Below are 13,390 nucleotides of genomic sequence, written 5' to 3'. Positions count from 1 at the left end.
GGGGGGGGTAGGTGGTCTTTAAGATGAGCCAGGACCGACCTCTCGAAGCACTTCCTGGTGATGGGGGTGAGCGCAATGGGGCGGAAGTCGTTCAGTTCCGCTGCAGCAGAATGTTTCGGCATGCATCGGCACAATGGTTGTTGACTTGAGGCACTTGGGGACAACTGCCTGGGCCAGTGACAGGTTAGAAATGTCAGCGAAGTGGCCTGAGGTGGTCCAGTGGTCTAGCACCGCGGGCTACAGTGTACACATAATATGTGCCCATGTCGGCATGGGTTTGAATCCGGCCCGTGCCCTGCTGACATGCCCTCTCTCCCTTCTTCTCCTTACTTCCCTGTCTGTCTTCACTTTGCCTGTCCAATACAATTTAAAATATGAGTGGGACTGCCCCACTCGGAAAACATAACGTAACATAAAACATGACATAAAGATGTCAGTGAAGACCTCGGCCAGCTGCCCAGTGCACCCCCATGAGCACACGGCCAGGGATGCCATTAGGGCCAGCAGCCTTGCTTGCGTGCGTTCACCTTACCATTCAGTGGTGGAGAGCGTGAGGGTCTGGTTGTCTTGAGGGAGTTCAGCTTTGACGGTTGGTTCCTCGTCGTTCCAGTCGACAAGAGCATAGAAGCGGTTGATCTCGTCGGGTAGGGAGGCAGTGCTGGTAGCTGTAGTAGTAGAGGCTGTATCTTTGGGCTTGTATATACTGCACCGTATGTCTGTTATACATGAATAACGTGCTCACTTGGCAGTTGGGTTTATGAGGTTGACAGTGACTGACTAGTCCTGTCAAATAGAGATGCTACATAGATAACAGCTAAAACAGTATGTAGAAACTGGGTGTGTGGGGCGGTGGGGGCTCCCCGGGGGGGGGTCCACCGCTGGGTGCTGGTAGGCAAACTGGTTAGTAGTCGCTCTATGAGTAGAGGGCTGCAAGGGAATTCTCCTGGCTACACAGTGTACAGGTTTTTACTTTTGCCTGCTTGCGGCTCTGTCAGTATGTGAAGCGCACTGAGTTGCGTCTTGTAAGAAATGCGCTATACAAATAAGATTTGATTTGATTTGATTTGATTTGATTTGATTTGATTTGAAACATAGGGGAGCCTAGATGTTTCACAGGTATGATTTGAGGCGGTGTGGAGACTGTGTTAACCCCCTGTGTCTCCTCTGGTGTGTGTCACCCTTTCTCTCCGGGCCATGCCTAAGCCATTGGGGTCTTTGTCACTGCCTGTTTTTCTCAACAGATGATTGTGGCTAACTGTCCTCCTCTCTGGTAAACAAAGGGTGTCGGCTATAATGCACCACTCTTGTCCCACAGCTTTTATGGGCTTAGCCACACAGACTTAACCAAGGAGCCCTATGTGTGTGTGTGTGTGTGTGCGTCAAAGCTTTTGGGACCCTCCTTCTTTGTCTCGTTGGAGAGCAGTGTGAGGGGTTTATGATGGGTACCAGGGAGCCACAGCTGAGTGGATTATGTGTGTGTGTGTGTGTGTGTGTGTGTGTGTCAGTACCAAAGGGTCATTCAGCTGTTGTAAGGGTTTCATGACCACCACAGGTGTCTCTTGGGAAATGGATACGGCATATGAGTGGAGCAGCCACAGTGGGGCGAGGTCATTAACGCCTGACCAGGACCCTTCATAGTCAGCCTGCATAGTTTACATTCTGGAAAGATTTAGGCTAAACAGGTTTTTTATATTTCACAGATTTATGGTGTATATACTGTATAATAATAATACATCATAATAATAATGAAATATAAAAAATCTGTTTAGCTTAAATCTTTACAGATTACAGATTTTTCTCTTACTCACACACACACACACACACACACACACACACACACACACACACACACACACACACACACACACACACACACACACACACACACACACACACAGACAGAGAGACACACATGCCTAGTCAAGACACAACACACACATGCCTTGCCCAGATCTTTAGGAATGCACCAGACAGCAGGGACCAGACACATAATGGATTTAGTATAAATATTTAAAATATTTTATACAGCATAGAAATCTCTTGACAGACAAGTGAAGGCCTCTGTTACAAAATCTTACAAAAAACCCTCCCAGGCCACATCAATCTTGATTTCAACAAAACATTACAAAGACATATTTCAAAGTTCAACATTAAATCCAAAAGTTTTTGCATGCAAGATTTCCTTTTGACAGAAAGACATGATATTTCAACAGTTCAACAGCCTTGTGTACGCGTGGAAGCGTCCTGAATAGTCAAATACAGTTTGGTGAAACAACCATGGTGTGAAAATGTTAGTCTAAAATGAATACAGACTTTGAATCGTTGATCGAGAGACACAAGACATAAGAATAAGTACATTAAAATCATTTGGTATTTACAAGTACAATGTCACGCCACAAAAACCGTCGATTCATTTGTTTAAAAAAAGCATCTTCTTGGCAATATTCGCCATTGCGGAATACACTTTCGGTACTATTGCACAAACTACAGTATTACTTTAAGACGATATGAAATTAATCATTTGACTGGATGTGCCGTGATACTAGTAGTTCCATCCTTCTCCGCTGTTTCAGCCTAGGGCAGGGTTGATAAGATTTAAGGCTTTGACATTTGTTTTCATAACTGGGTGAACAGGTATGCCTCCCTTAATAACAGCCAATTATGTCGAGGGCATCTTAAGTCACACTTCTGTATGAACAGGTTTATACAGCCTGGCTGTTATCAGCAAATACTGTAGATGTAACCTTGAGCTATAGAGAAGTTGGAACTGTGAGCGGTATGAGTAGTATGAGACTGATTATGCGTTAAACTATTGCTTATAATCAGCAGTGTGAATGGTTCTGTGGAATCCCGAGAACTACAACTCGTTTTCATTCTACGGTGGATCCGTTGCTGAGATTGTGATGGAACTATTGCTAAACATTCAAACTGTGATCCAGAAACTCTGAATGTTTTTCTTTACACCAGAGTTCAAGACTGAGAGAGGCAAGTGTTGGTACAGTATTGCTTGACTGCAATGTGGCACAAAAAAAAAAAAAAACTACATTAAAAGTCTGTGACAGAGTACGATAATACAGTAACACACCCTGTTTTCAGAGGTTTGGTTTACGATTAGTGCATTAAGAGAACCTTTTAAAACAGCATTCAGGTGCCAGCTGTCTGGAAGTGGGACCACGGACAAACAGTTCCAAAGAGTTCCATAAAACAGCCGTGTCTTCTGATCTGTTCTCTTGGCTTGGTGGGAATCAGGTCATTATCAGAATGACAGCAACATTACATGACAGGGGATAACCCTGGTCTATAATACAGTGTTCTAAGGAAGTGTGTCGAGTATCGAGTGTGTGTTCTTCTAAAGCCCACATAACAACGTGTTCCGTGAATGTATTGTCCATACTGTATCTGGGGCGTTGACTCCCTAACAATCCACTTAAAATCTAATCTTCTCACTGTCACTCAACCCTCAACACATCTCCCTTGGCACGTGGAAGAGTGTCACAATTGATCGTCATTCGAACCTCCTTTCAATCCCCATGTCGTTGTTTTTTTTCTCCAATCGTAACTATATTTGCGACGGTGACTTAAGTGAGTTAGCGTGTTGTCGTGGTGATTGCCTCACCGGAGGGGAGAGTTCAAAGTTCAAAGTTCAAAAGGCAGCTCAGGAAGACCACTCCACCCGAAACAGGAAGTCGAGTGGGATTTCAAATAGTCTTTTTTTTTTACCCAGCATGCCTCAGCAGAGGGTCTTGAGCGCACCCGAAGCGCAGTGCATCGTCTGCATGTGGTAGGGCGGCGGTGACACCACCTCCTCCACCGCCTGCTCCGCCCTGAAGCTAAACGGCGGTAAGATCCTTTTCTTCAGGATCTGTCCGATCCCCATGGAGGGGAACTTACTGCGATGCTGAGGGCTGTCCGGATCGCTGCTGCCCCCGCTGGAGGGAGGACTGAAGGCCGACACGGGGTTGAGGGGGCTGAAGGCCGATTTCGGGGGGCTGAAAGCAGAGCCGCCGGGGGGGCTGCCTATGGAGCTGGGCGGGCTGCCGCTGTGGTCGGAACCGCACCAGTCCGAGTTGGAGGCGCTCTTCTTGGGCTGGGGGTTGACGATGAGGACCGGGGGGCTGGGGATGGTGGCCTTCTTCAGGTAGGAGGAGTCCGGGTGGAAGGCGGAGGTGTGGCGGGGCGGGGAGAAGGTCCCGTTGGTCAGCTTGTACCAGGGCGTGGCCGGGGTGATGTCGTCCACGTGCTCGGCTTTGGCGAGGGAGTCGTAGGAGTGCATCCCGATGGGTGACGGGGCCGGGGGGGCGGGGACGTGGTCCGGGCTGCTGTTGGCCGGTTGCAGGGTGGATCCCAGGCGGCGGATGGGCTGAGGCGTGCGCGGGAAGAGGGGGTGGATTTCGAGGTATTCCATCGAGGACGAGGCGACAGTGCCTGAGGGAGCCAGGGGAGAGTTACGATGACCGCCGGTCACGGCGCGGAGAAGACCTGAGAGAGAGAAAGAGAGAGAAAGAAAGGTTTAACAGATATACAGATATATCAGATATACCGTGTACACCACTCATATCCCTGCCCCATTTTGTCTTTCCGATACCCCAAAAATAGCATCGATCAGTCAATCTGACATCTGATAAAGCGACAGAATATAGTTGTCATTCTCACCCCAACACACAATGCTAAATGTTGCCAACTCCCCAGTCCAGTGGTGTCCATTCAGCACAGGACAATAGTTAGCTCAACCTCATATCCCCAAATCTCCCATTGAGAACAATTCGAGTCTTGTTAGTGTTGACCGGGACTGGGATTGTAAATGTATCTCTCTTTCCGCCGTTGTGACGGTCTCTCCCTCCCAGAGTCAGCCCTATTTTAGGCACTAGTGGCCCCAAACACAAAGGCATATTATGAAACACAAACTTTGGGGAGGAAACTTCAACCCACTCCTTATCCAAAATACATCGATTTCTGTTGGGAAATCTTTCTGGAGGAATCAGAGGGGCTTGTGCGTGGCAGCAAACAGTCTGTCCTTTGTTCCGCAAATACACAAATTATATGTGAGGAGTCTTTCCTTGAGGCAAAGTCTAGTTAACGTGGGTGGCGTGACTGCTACCCACAGAGAGAGAGAGAGAGAGAGAGACAGATAAGGACAACCACTTTTTTGGGCCTAAGTCATTTGGGTCAATGCCCAGGAGCCTAGGTGGTGTGACTTGTTTAAACGAACGTATGAGAGAGAGAGAGATAGACACACAGAGAGAGACACAGAGAGAGAGAGAGAGAGAGAGAGACACAGAGAGAGAGAGAGAGCGAGAGAGAGAGAGAGAGAGACGGAGAGAGAGAGAGAGAGAGAAAAGAGAAGAGAGAGAGGAACCTGTTGACATGAGACGAATTCGTTTAGTGAAAGAGTGGAAGAGCCTGCGCAGGGTCACACTGTTCCCTGCTGCCCTGCAGTTCAACATCCTGCCCACGAGCTGCTCCTCCTGGTGCCGTGGGCTGATGTCTGCTGGCAGCAGTTTGTTCTACATATGTTATTTATTTAGCACATTATGCAATGACTAAGAGACATCTCCCACCTGTATGATGATAGGAGGGCACATCGCACACGCGTGCTACGAGTACATCTAGAGGAACACTCCGTCCTATATTACGCTGTGGGTGTGGGTGTGGGTGTCTGTCTGTGTGTCTGAGTGTCTGTGTGTCTGTGTGTGTGTCTGTGTGTGTGTGTCTGTCTGTGTCTGAATGTCTGTGTCTGTGTGTCTGTGTCTGTGTCTGTGTCTGTGTCTGTGTCTGTGTCTCTGTGTCTGTTTGTATGTGTGTGTCTGTGTGTGTGTCTGTCTCTGTGTGTGTATGTGTGTGTGTGTGTGTGTGTCTCACCTGTCCTGTGTTTCTTCTCTTTGCTGGCGCCTTTGCTGACGGCCAGGTAGACGGGGGTCTGTTTGGGAGGGATGGTGACCTTGTCAATGTGCTTCCTCCACTGGGTCTGGAAGTACTCGTTCTTCTCTGTCTTCTTCTCCTTCTCCTGGTACTGCTTCTCCTAGCAGAGAGAGAAAGCAAACCATGTCACAACAGATCCTTTTTTTATCCGTTATCCACATCACACGTCATTACAGAAGCACACTCGTCAGACGTGAGATGTTGAACGGACTTTCACTCTTAGGTGATGTTGGGGCCAGAACTTGCCTGTTCTCTCTAGTCCATTTGTAGAAATGTTATTCTCAGAATTCTCTTTTGAAATGTACCGAAATCAAAACAAGCTACTTTCCCTCTCGTGTTTCGCTTATCCTCAAAGAGTCTTTTTGCTATGTTTGTCAGCGACATTATTATTATTATTATTATTAATAATAAAAATGTATTATTAAAAAAACAAAAAAATGTAATTAGCAGCCCTTTGCGATGTCCTCATTCAGAATCAGATATTAATTCAAATATAAATATATATCATATTTCTAATCTGAATGTCTAGCAGCTCACCCTGCGGTCCCTGGTGTTGTGAGTGGTTAAGCCTGTGTGTGTTAGATGGTCTCTTCCTTACCCGGTACTCCTTGGAGAGCCTCTTCATCTTGTTGTTGAGGAGGAAGTACACGGCCAGGGTGTGGCAGGCCCGGTTGGTGAGGACGGCGCTCAGCACCTCGCTGTGCTTGTAGCCCATCCTCTCTGTCATATGGAGCAGCACCATGTGGTTGATCTCCTCTATGTGGATCCTACAGAGGGAGAGAGAGAGAGAGCGTTAGAGCCAAACCCCTGTGTGTGTGTGTGTGTGTGTGTGTGTGTGAGTGTGTGTGTGTGTGTGTGTGTGTGTGTGTGTGTGTGTGTGTGTGTGTGCGTGTGTGCGGTGTGTGTGTGTGTCTCGCCCTGCGGTTCTCACCTGTTGAGGTAGGGCGCGCCGGTGTTTTTGTTGGCCAGCTGTAGCCAGGAGTCCGCCATCACCTGGTGGATGTTGGGCCTCTTGGCGGGGTCTGGTTCTAGGAGCTTCTTCAGCAGGCAGATGGCAGCTGTGGATGGAGAGAGAGAGAGAGAGGGGGGGGGGTGGATGAGTGTGTGTGTGTGTGAATAAAAACACTCCTGTTTTAATAATAACAGGGAGCACATGGGCCCAGTAACACACTTGTGACTTGGTTGGAACGGCTCTGGACAGATCGAGAGTGAGTCAGAAATACTCATAGTTTCATAGTTTCCAATATTAGTTAGAACTGACCGCTCAGCTGATTCCTTCCACAGACACTAGGGGCTCAGTCCTGGAGAACAGACTGCCCTCTCAGTGCCTTAACTCCAGGGCCATGCAGGGGAACAACACCACTCTCTTAGTTAACCAACGGCTCAGGGGCCCCGTGCTGAACGACCTCTCTCTCTCTCTCTCTCTCTCTCTCTCTCTCTCTCTCTCTCTCTCTCTCTCTCTCTCCCTGACTCCCTCTCTCCCAGACTCAGGAAGTGAGGGGGGATAATGCCGGTCTGTTTCCTCCTGTCTGGACTCTGGACGTCCAGCGCCAGGAGCCGGTTGACCCACCACCTCCACGTCATTCCGTCCCTCTCTCCTCCTCTCCTCCCCTTGTTTTACGTAAGGGATGACAAGGCAGCTCAGTGCCATGTTCTGGATAAATACGGCCTTACATAATTGGCCTGTGCCCATCCCCGCTGTGCATCACGGAGAGAGACACCATACACTCGCTGACGGGAACATTTTCCGAATTCCGCGCCTAGATAAACGCGCCGTCGTTGTCACTGCGGCCTGACAGGACCAGGGGCCTGGTTTATAAAACGGAGGTCGGATTGATGTGAAAAGGTTTGAGTACGTACGAAAGACAGAACGTTTACGCACGAAAATATTCTGATTTATAAATCACAATAAACTCTAAACATAGGCTTTTATAAATCACAATAAACTCTGAAGATAGGCTTTTATAAATCACAATAAACTCTAAACATAGGCTATTTGAGGGGTTGTTTTGCAAAAACAGATATTGTATTTATTATCCTAAATCATGTTTTTTTTCATGTGCACTCCAGGGAACTCTTCATATACGTGAGAGGTAGAGTGTCCGTGAGTCAGAGTGTCCGTGGAGGGCCGCAACATTCTCCCACCAAATGAGTTTTTTTTATAAAATCCCAAACATCACAATATAAATCCCTTTGCTTAAAAGTGGCATACGGTACGGCACTTCTTTTGTGCATACGCAACGTTTATAAATGAGGCAGCTGGTTTTGGCTGAAGGTCACAAAGGGGAGGACAGGAGACTGATCATACTGCCTCGAGCCAGTTCGTTGTTATATGCAAACGAGCTTTGATTGACAGGTTCTACTTGCTTTTACTGTCTATCAGCACAGGGCCGACGTCCTGGGGGTGAAGGCTTTCGCAATGGTTTTTTACGACATACGCAGGCATCGGGGTGTTAAGAATTAGAATAGCACGCTATCGTTTGTGTTGACAATGAATTAATCCGATACTTGATGACCTATTAGTGACCTATTAGTGACCTATTAGTCAGACACTTAGCAACTCTCTGAGAGAGTCGCTAGCAGGTTCGGTGGAATTCCAGGGAGTATTTCGTCAAACGTGAGGTTTCCATTGAGGTGACATTCGAAAACGTCACAAGGAAGGAGGTGACACAAAGGCGTTCATGTTATTATCTTTTCGAGACAAATTAAAACGATTAACTTCCAACCTTCTCCTGCGTTTTTGAGTAAACAGGCGAAGCGAGCCAAAAAGCCGGTTCTTCATGAACGTTAAACAAAAGCGACCGGAGTCGTTTTAGCGCTCCTGAGATGCTTGAGGTTACTGGCACGGTCTAACATGTTTCATCCTGCGGTTAACACATTTCACTTGGGGCCCTCACCTTTTGTAACCTTCAAAAAATTGAGAAAACAAATGTCACGTGACGGTGGCACAGGGTGACTGTTGAGACATGCCAACGATCTGATTCGTATGAATGCCAAAAGAAGAAGGTTAGGCTTGAGTCATCACGACCTAAGACGTCAAAGGAGGCGTCCTGGTAGGCCAGTTTACTTAATTATAGGCCTAACCAGTGAAGAGACACTACTCTGACTGATCCATAACAACAACAGCAACTTTCATAAAACCAGGCGACAGCTCCTCAATCTGATTCCAGCTGGCCATGGAAAATATTCGGACATATTTATGGAATGGGGCACCGAGATTAGGACTGTTTGCAGGCGGACGGACGGGCGAGGAGGGGAACATGAGACTAAAATAAGACGCCGCACAAGGGCTGCCTTCACGTGAAACATTATGGTGGAGTGTGCTGCCCATTCAAGCCAATTAAAGAGGTAGAGGCTAGCCAGGACAGCTGACCTCTCCCGATTAACAACAGTGGTGTGTGTGTGTGAGTGTGTGTGTGTGTGTGTGTGTGTGTGTGTGTGTGTGTGTGTGTGAGTGTGTGTGTGAGTGTGAGTGTGAGTGTGAGTGTGAGTGTGAGTGTGAGTGTGAGTGTGAGTGTCTGTCTGTCTGCCTGTCTGCCTGTCTGTCTGTCTGTCTGTCTGTCTGTCTGTATGCATGCGTGCGTCTGTGTGCGTCTGTGTGTGTGTGCGTGCGTGTGTGCGTGCGCGTGTGTCTGTTTGCATGTGTGTCTGTCTGTTTGTGTGTGTGTGTGTGGCTGTGGGTGTGTCCTCCTGGTCTTGTGTTAACCGTTGCCTATCTATAGAGGCCATCAGCTCTGATCTGGGATCCATTCCTTTCCCACAGGTCCGTACAGTACCTGCACACACCTACACACAGGCCTACATACACACAGTCCTTACACACACACACACACCTAGACACAGGCCTACATACACACAGTCCTCACACACACACCCATCTAAATCCACCCTGGGAGGCGAGGACTTAAAGGTGGACTCTGTTCAGGCGAGGTTGTGCAACAGTGTGGCAGCACACTAAGTCCCTGAGAAGATCTGCGTTCTGTGTTCACATACGTACAGTATGCAGAGAGTATGTGCGTGTGCGTGTGTGTGTGTGTGTGTACCTGTAGAGAGAGAGGGAGGTAGAGGGTTCATCTCCTTGTCCACCATCTTCTGGTGCAGAGCTCGGAGGCTGAAAGGCTCCACGGTGAAGGGCAGGGTACCGGTCAGCATGGCGTACATGTTCACCCCTCTGTGGATCACACACACACACACACACACACACACACACACACACTTAGATCAGACCAAAATGCATTATCGTTATTATGATCATAATCATGATGATTATCATTGTTATTTTCGCATATATTTTTGAAATATATATATAAATATTTTTACAAAACAGCTCAGATGGAAGGAGGTACTGTATGAGGTACTGTATGAGGTACTGTATGCGTGTGTGTAGACTTACATGGACCAGACGTCCACCTTGGGCCCGTACTTCTTCCTGGAGAGCAGTTCTGGAGCGGCGTAGGCAGGGCTGCCACACTGGGTACTGAAGGGGTCAGAATAACCCAGGATACCTGCACAGTTACTCAGGCCAAAGTCTGCAAGAGGGAGAGGAGGGGAGAGGCTGGTGAGTGAGAGGCAGTGTGTGTGTGTGTGTGTGTGTGTGTGTGTGTGTGTGTGTGTGTGTGTGTGTGTGTGTGTGTGTGTGTGAGTGTGAGTGAGTGAGTGTTTATGGCCCTCCTTTTGAACACACAGCCTGCCTGTCACACTAACCATCATAAAAGTGTCCCCTCTTCACAGTGACACACACACACACACACACACACACACACACACAATGGCAGACTCACACTTAGGTGAGAGCTCATTAAGTTTTAACTGGGTACTTATTGCTCCGCTACCCCTCACCACATGTGGAACAACATCTTCTGTTTGCTAAAGTTTATCTCCTTCTGTTAGAATGAAGGTGACAAACGCATACACACACACACACACACACACACACACACACACACACAATTTAGTTACCTATAAGCTTTATGTTGTCCTGTTCATCCAATAGAAGGTTTTCAATCTTCAGATCCCTGTGAGACAAAGACACAAGGATATGTCAATGAGACACACACACACACACACACACAGATAATGTGGGTCATGCTAGCTGATTTCAGGGGTTATTGTGTGTCTCAAATGTCCCCCCAGTAATGCTGTTATATATAGTATCTACATAAGCCATCTCTCTACCTTCTGTTCCCATGTAACTAGTTCACAAGCTGAACAACAATGACTATGACAAATCTTTCTGCTCCATTAGTCAAATCGTGTCTCATAGAAAGATACTTTACAGTTTGTACTACTCTCGAACAGTTCTCTGATGCAACGACATTCCACTGCGGTCATTGAGTAAATGCTCTTACTGACAGATTTACGTTCGTGTGTAGAGATATAATAGAGGGCTAAACCACACCGTGGTAAAGAGGATCACGATCGAGATTCTGCTGAAGTCAGTTTGAACCTCCAACCAGACCTTGGTTAAGCTTGATTAACCCTTTGGGTGCAGATGGCATATACGCTGATCCTTGCTGGATCCAAACGAATTGATGACGATCGACGATTGAAGACTACCTGTGTGTGTGTGTGTGTGTCTGTGTGTCTCTGTGTGTGTATGGTGCGTTCTCCTCACCTGTGCACCACTCCCGCCCTGTGCAGATGCTCCACCGCCATCACCAGCTGGCGGACGTACTTCTGGGTCTCTCTCTCGTCCAGGCGTTTCTTGTCGTAGATGCGGTTCATGAGGTTCCCCCCGGGACACAGCTCCATCACCAGGTAGTAGCTGTTCTCCGTCTCCAGGATGTCCAGCAGCTGGGTGATGTTGGGGTGGCGGATCATCTGCTGGATGTGGCCCTCCCTCCGCAGGTTCTTGGTCACGTAGGAGTCCTTCTTGGCTTTACGTTTGTCTATCACCTTCACTGCCACCTGGGAGGGGGGGAAGGGGGGGGGGGGGGGGGCAGGGATGGAGGGAGAGAAGAGAGGAGAGTAATGTGATTCAATGATTCAAAACTAAGGAAATCCTTGACTATGTACATACACAGCGAACACAGCCTCACCATGGAGAGAAGCCGCCACAGGCAGACCTGGCTCCCAAGACAAGACAGACTGTGCACCCGCTGCACACAAAATGAAGTGGAAACAGGGCTGCACTTTTTAACTAGCTGGGTGAGGTAGGCCTACTACACCAATGTACAAACACAGCAGCAAGATTTATGAGCTGTTGTGACAGTAAAAGGACGTCCAATGGAACACAACCACCATAAAGACTGTCAATTGTATCTGTTCGGCACTAATTACACCATGTGGATCTCTGTACATAATGTTTACACAGTTCTAATTTATTTGTATTCATATTGTTAAACTGCAATGTCCACACTTTTCTATTTTTATTTTAAGTGATAGTTTATTTACTTGTATACTATACAGCTCTGTTTAATAATTAATTCATTCTAGTCGCACATTACATTCTTTTTGTTTGTTTTTTATCTTCCCACTTGCTTTGGCAATGTAAATGTATGTTTCCCATGCCAATAAAGCCCTTTAAATTGAAATTGGATTGAGTGAGGACAGGAGGGATAGAGAAGGGGAGAGGGATGGAGGTATAGATGGAAGGAGAAATGGCGAGAGAAATATGCCACGTCTAGACAGGACAGCTTGACTTCTGAACTCTGTGAGACGTGATATTCTTAACATCTATAGCCATGGAGAATAGAACACTGCTGTGGCTTTGAGGGAAAGCATGAGAGAGAGAGAGAGAGAGAGAGAGAGAGAGAGAGAGAGAGAGAGACAGAGACAGAGAGAGAGAGAGAGACAGAGAGAGAGAGCACCAGTCCTGTCTGGAGTAACAGGTGAGAGGGTAGGTTGTCTCCACTCCTGCTGTACAAGAGCCTGTACTGGCGTCTCCTACCACAGCTGCTGCCTATGAGGAGCAACACACGGCACTGTAACACAGGGGCCCTAGGTCTTGCATGGGGGAAGGGTGTGTGTGTGTGTGTGTGGGGGGGGGGGTTACTGGACCGTCATAAATTGAGTGAAAAGCAAACGTTTCTCTCTCTCACTTCGGAGGAAGAGAGGCCAACTGGCCTGTTGATGTCCCCCATTTGCCACATAGCTGCTGCAAACCCCTAATGCTGAACAAACACACACACACACACACACACACGCTGAGGAGCGGAGACAAGCGTACGCAAAAAGGACCCAGGCAAGCTAAATTAGGATCTCTCAAGGCAATCAAACAGAAGAGGAGATTATCCAGCAGATGGACGGACGGGAGGACACCCTCGTCTCTGTCCCAGATTCGTCTGTCTGTCTCCGTTTCTCCTCTTAATCGGCCAAGACGCTCACAGACACTTCGCGTTAGTCACACGTCTAATCTAGCTAGCTAACCCCCCATTCATACAATTAAACACACACCCCGCCCCGTCCTCTCTCTCTCACACCCACACTCTTTCCCATACTACCACAAATAATAACACACGCGCACGCACAC

General features: G+C 47.8%; 1 protein-coding gene across 1 annotated transcript in view; it reads right to left on the bottom strand.

The window, feature by feature from the left end:
• Window positions 1-3,730: 3,730 nt before the first annotated feature.
• hunk (hormonally up-regulated Neu-associated kinase) overlaps window positions 3,731-13,390 on the bottom strand; it is a gene marked incomplete at both ends in the record, with an annotated part of 12,542 nt that continues 2,882 nt past the window's right edge. The window contains 8 exons of the mRNA XM_080549978.1: window positions 3,731-4,479; window positions 5,860-6,019; window positions 6,518-6,686; window positions 6,851-6,977; window positions 9,963-10,090; window positions 10,313-10,448; window positions 10,879-10,934; window positions 11,534-11,826. Of these exons, the coding sequence (XP_080406104.1) occupies window positions 3,731-4,479; window positions 5,860-6,019; window positions 6,518-6,686; window positions 6,851-6,977; window positions 9,963-10,090; window positions 10,313-10,448; window positions 10,879-10,934; window positions 11,534-11,826 (1,818 nt within the window). The remainder of the gene's footprint in view (window positions 4,480-5,859; window positions 6,020-6,517; window positions 6,687-6,850; window positions 6,978-9,962; window positions 10,091-10,312; window positions 10,449-10,878; window positions 10,935-11,533; window positions 11,827-13,390) is intronic.

The sequence above is a fragment of the Nansenia antarctica genome (assembly GCF_963989245.1).
Source record: "Nansenia antarctica genome assembly, chromosome: 20".
Lineage (NCBI taxonomy): Eukaryota > Metazoa > Chordata > Actinopteri > Argentiniformes > Microstomatidae > Nansenia > Nansenia antarctica.
The sequence above is the reverse complement of the archived record's forward strand: the minus strand, read 5'-3'. Positions and strand labels throughout refer to the sequence as shown.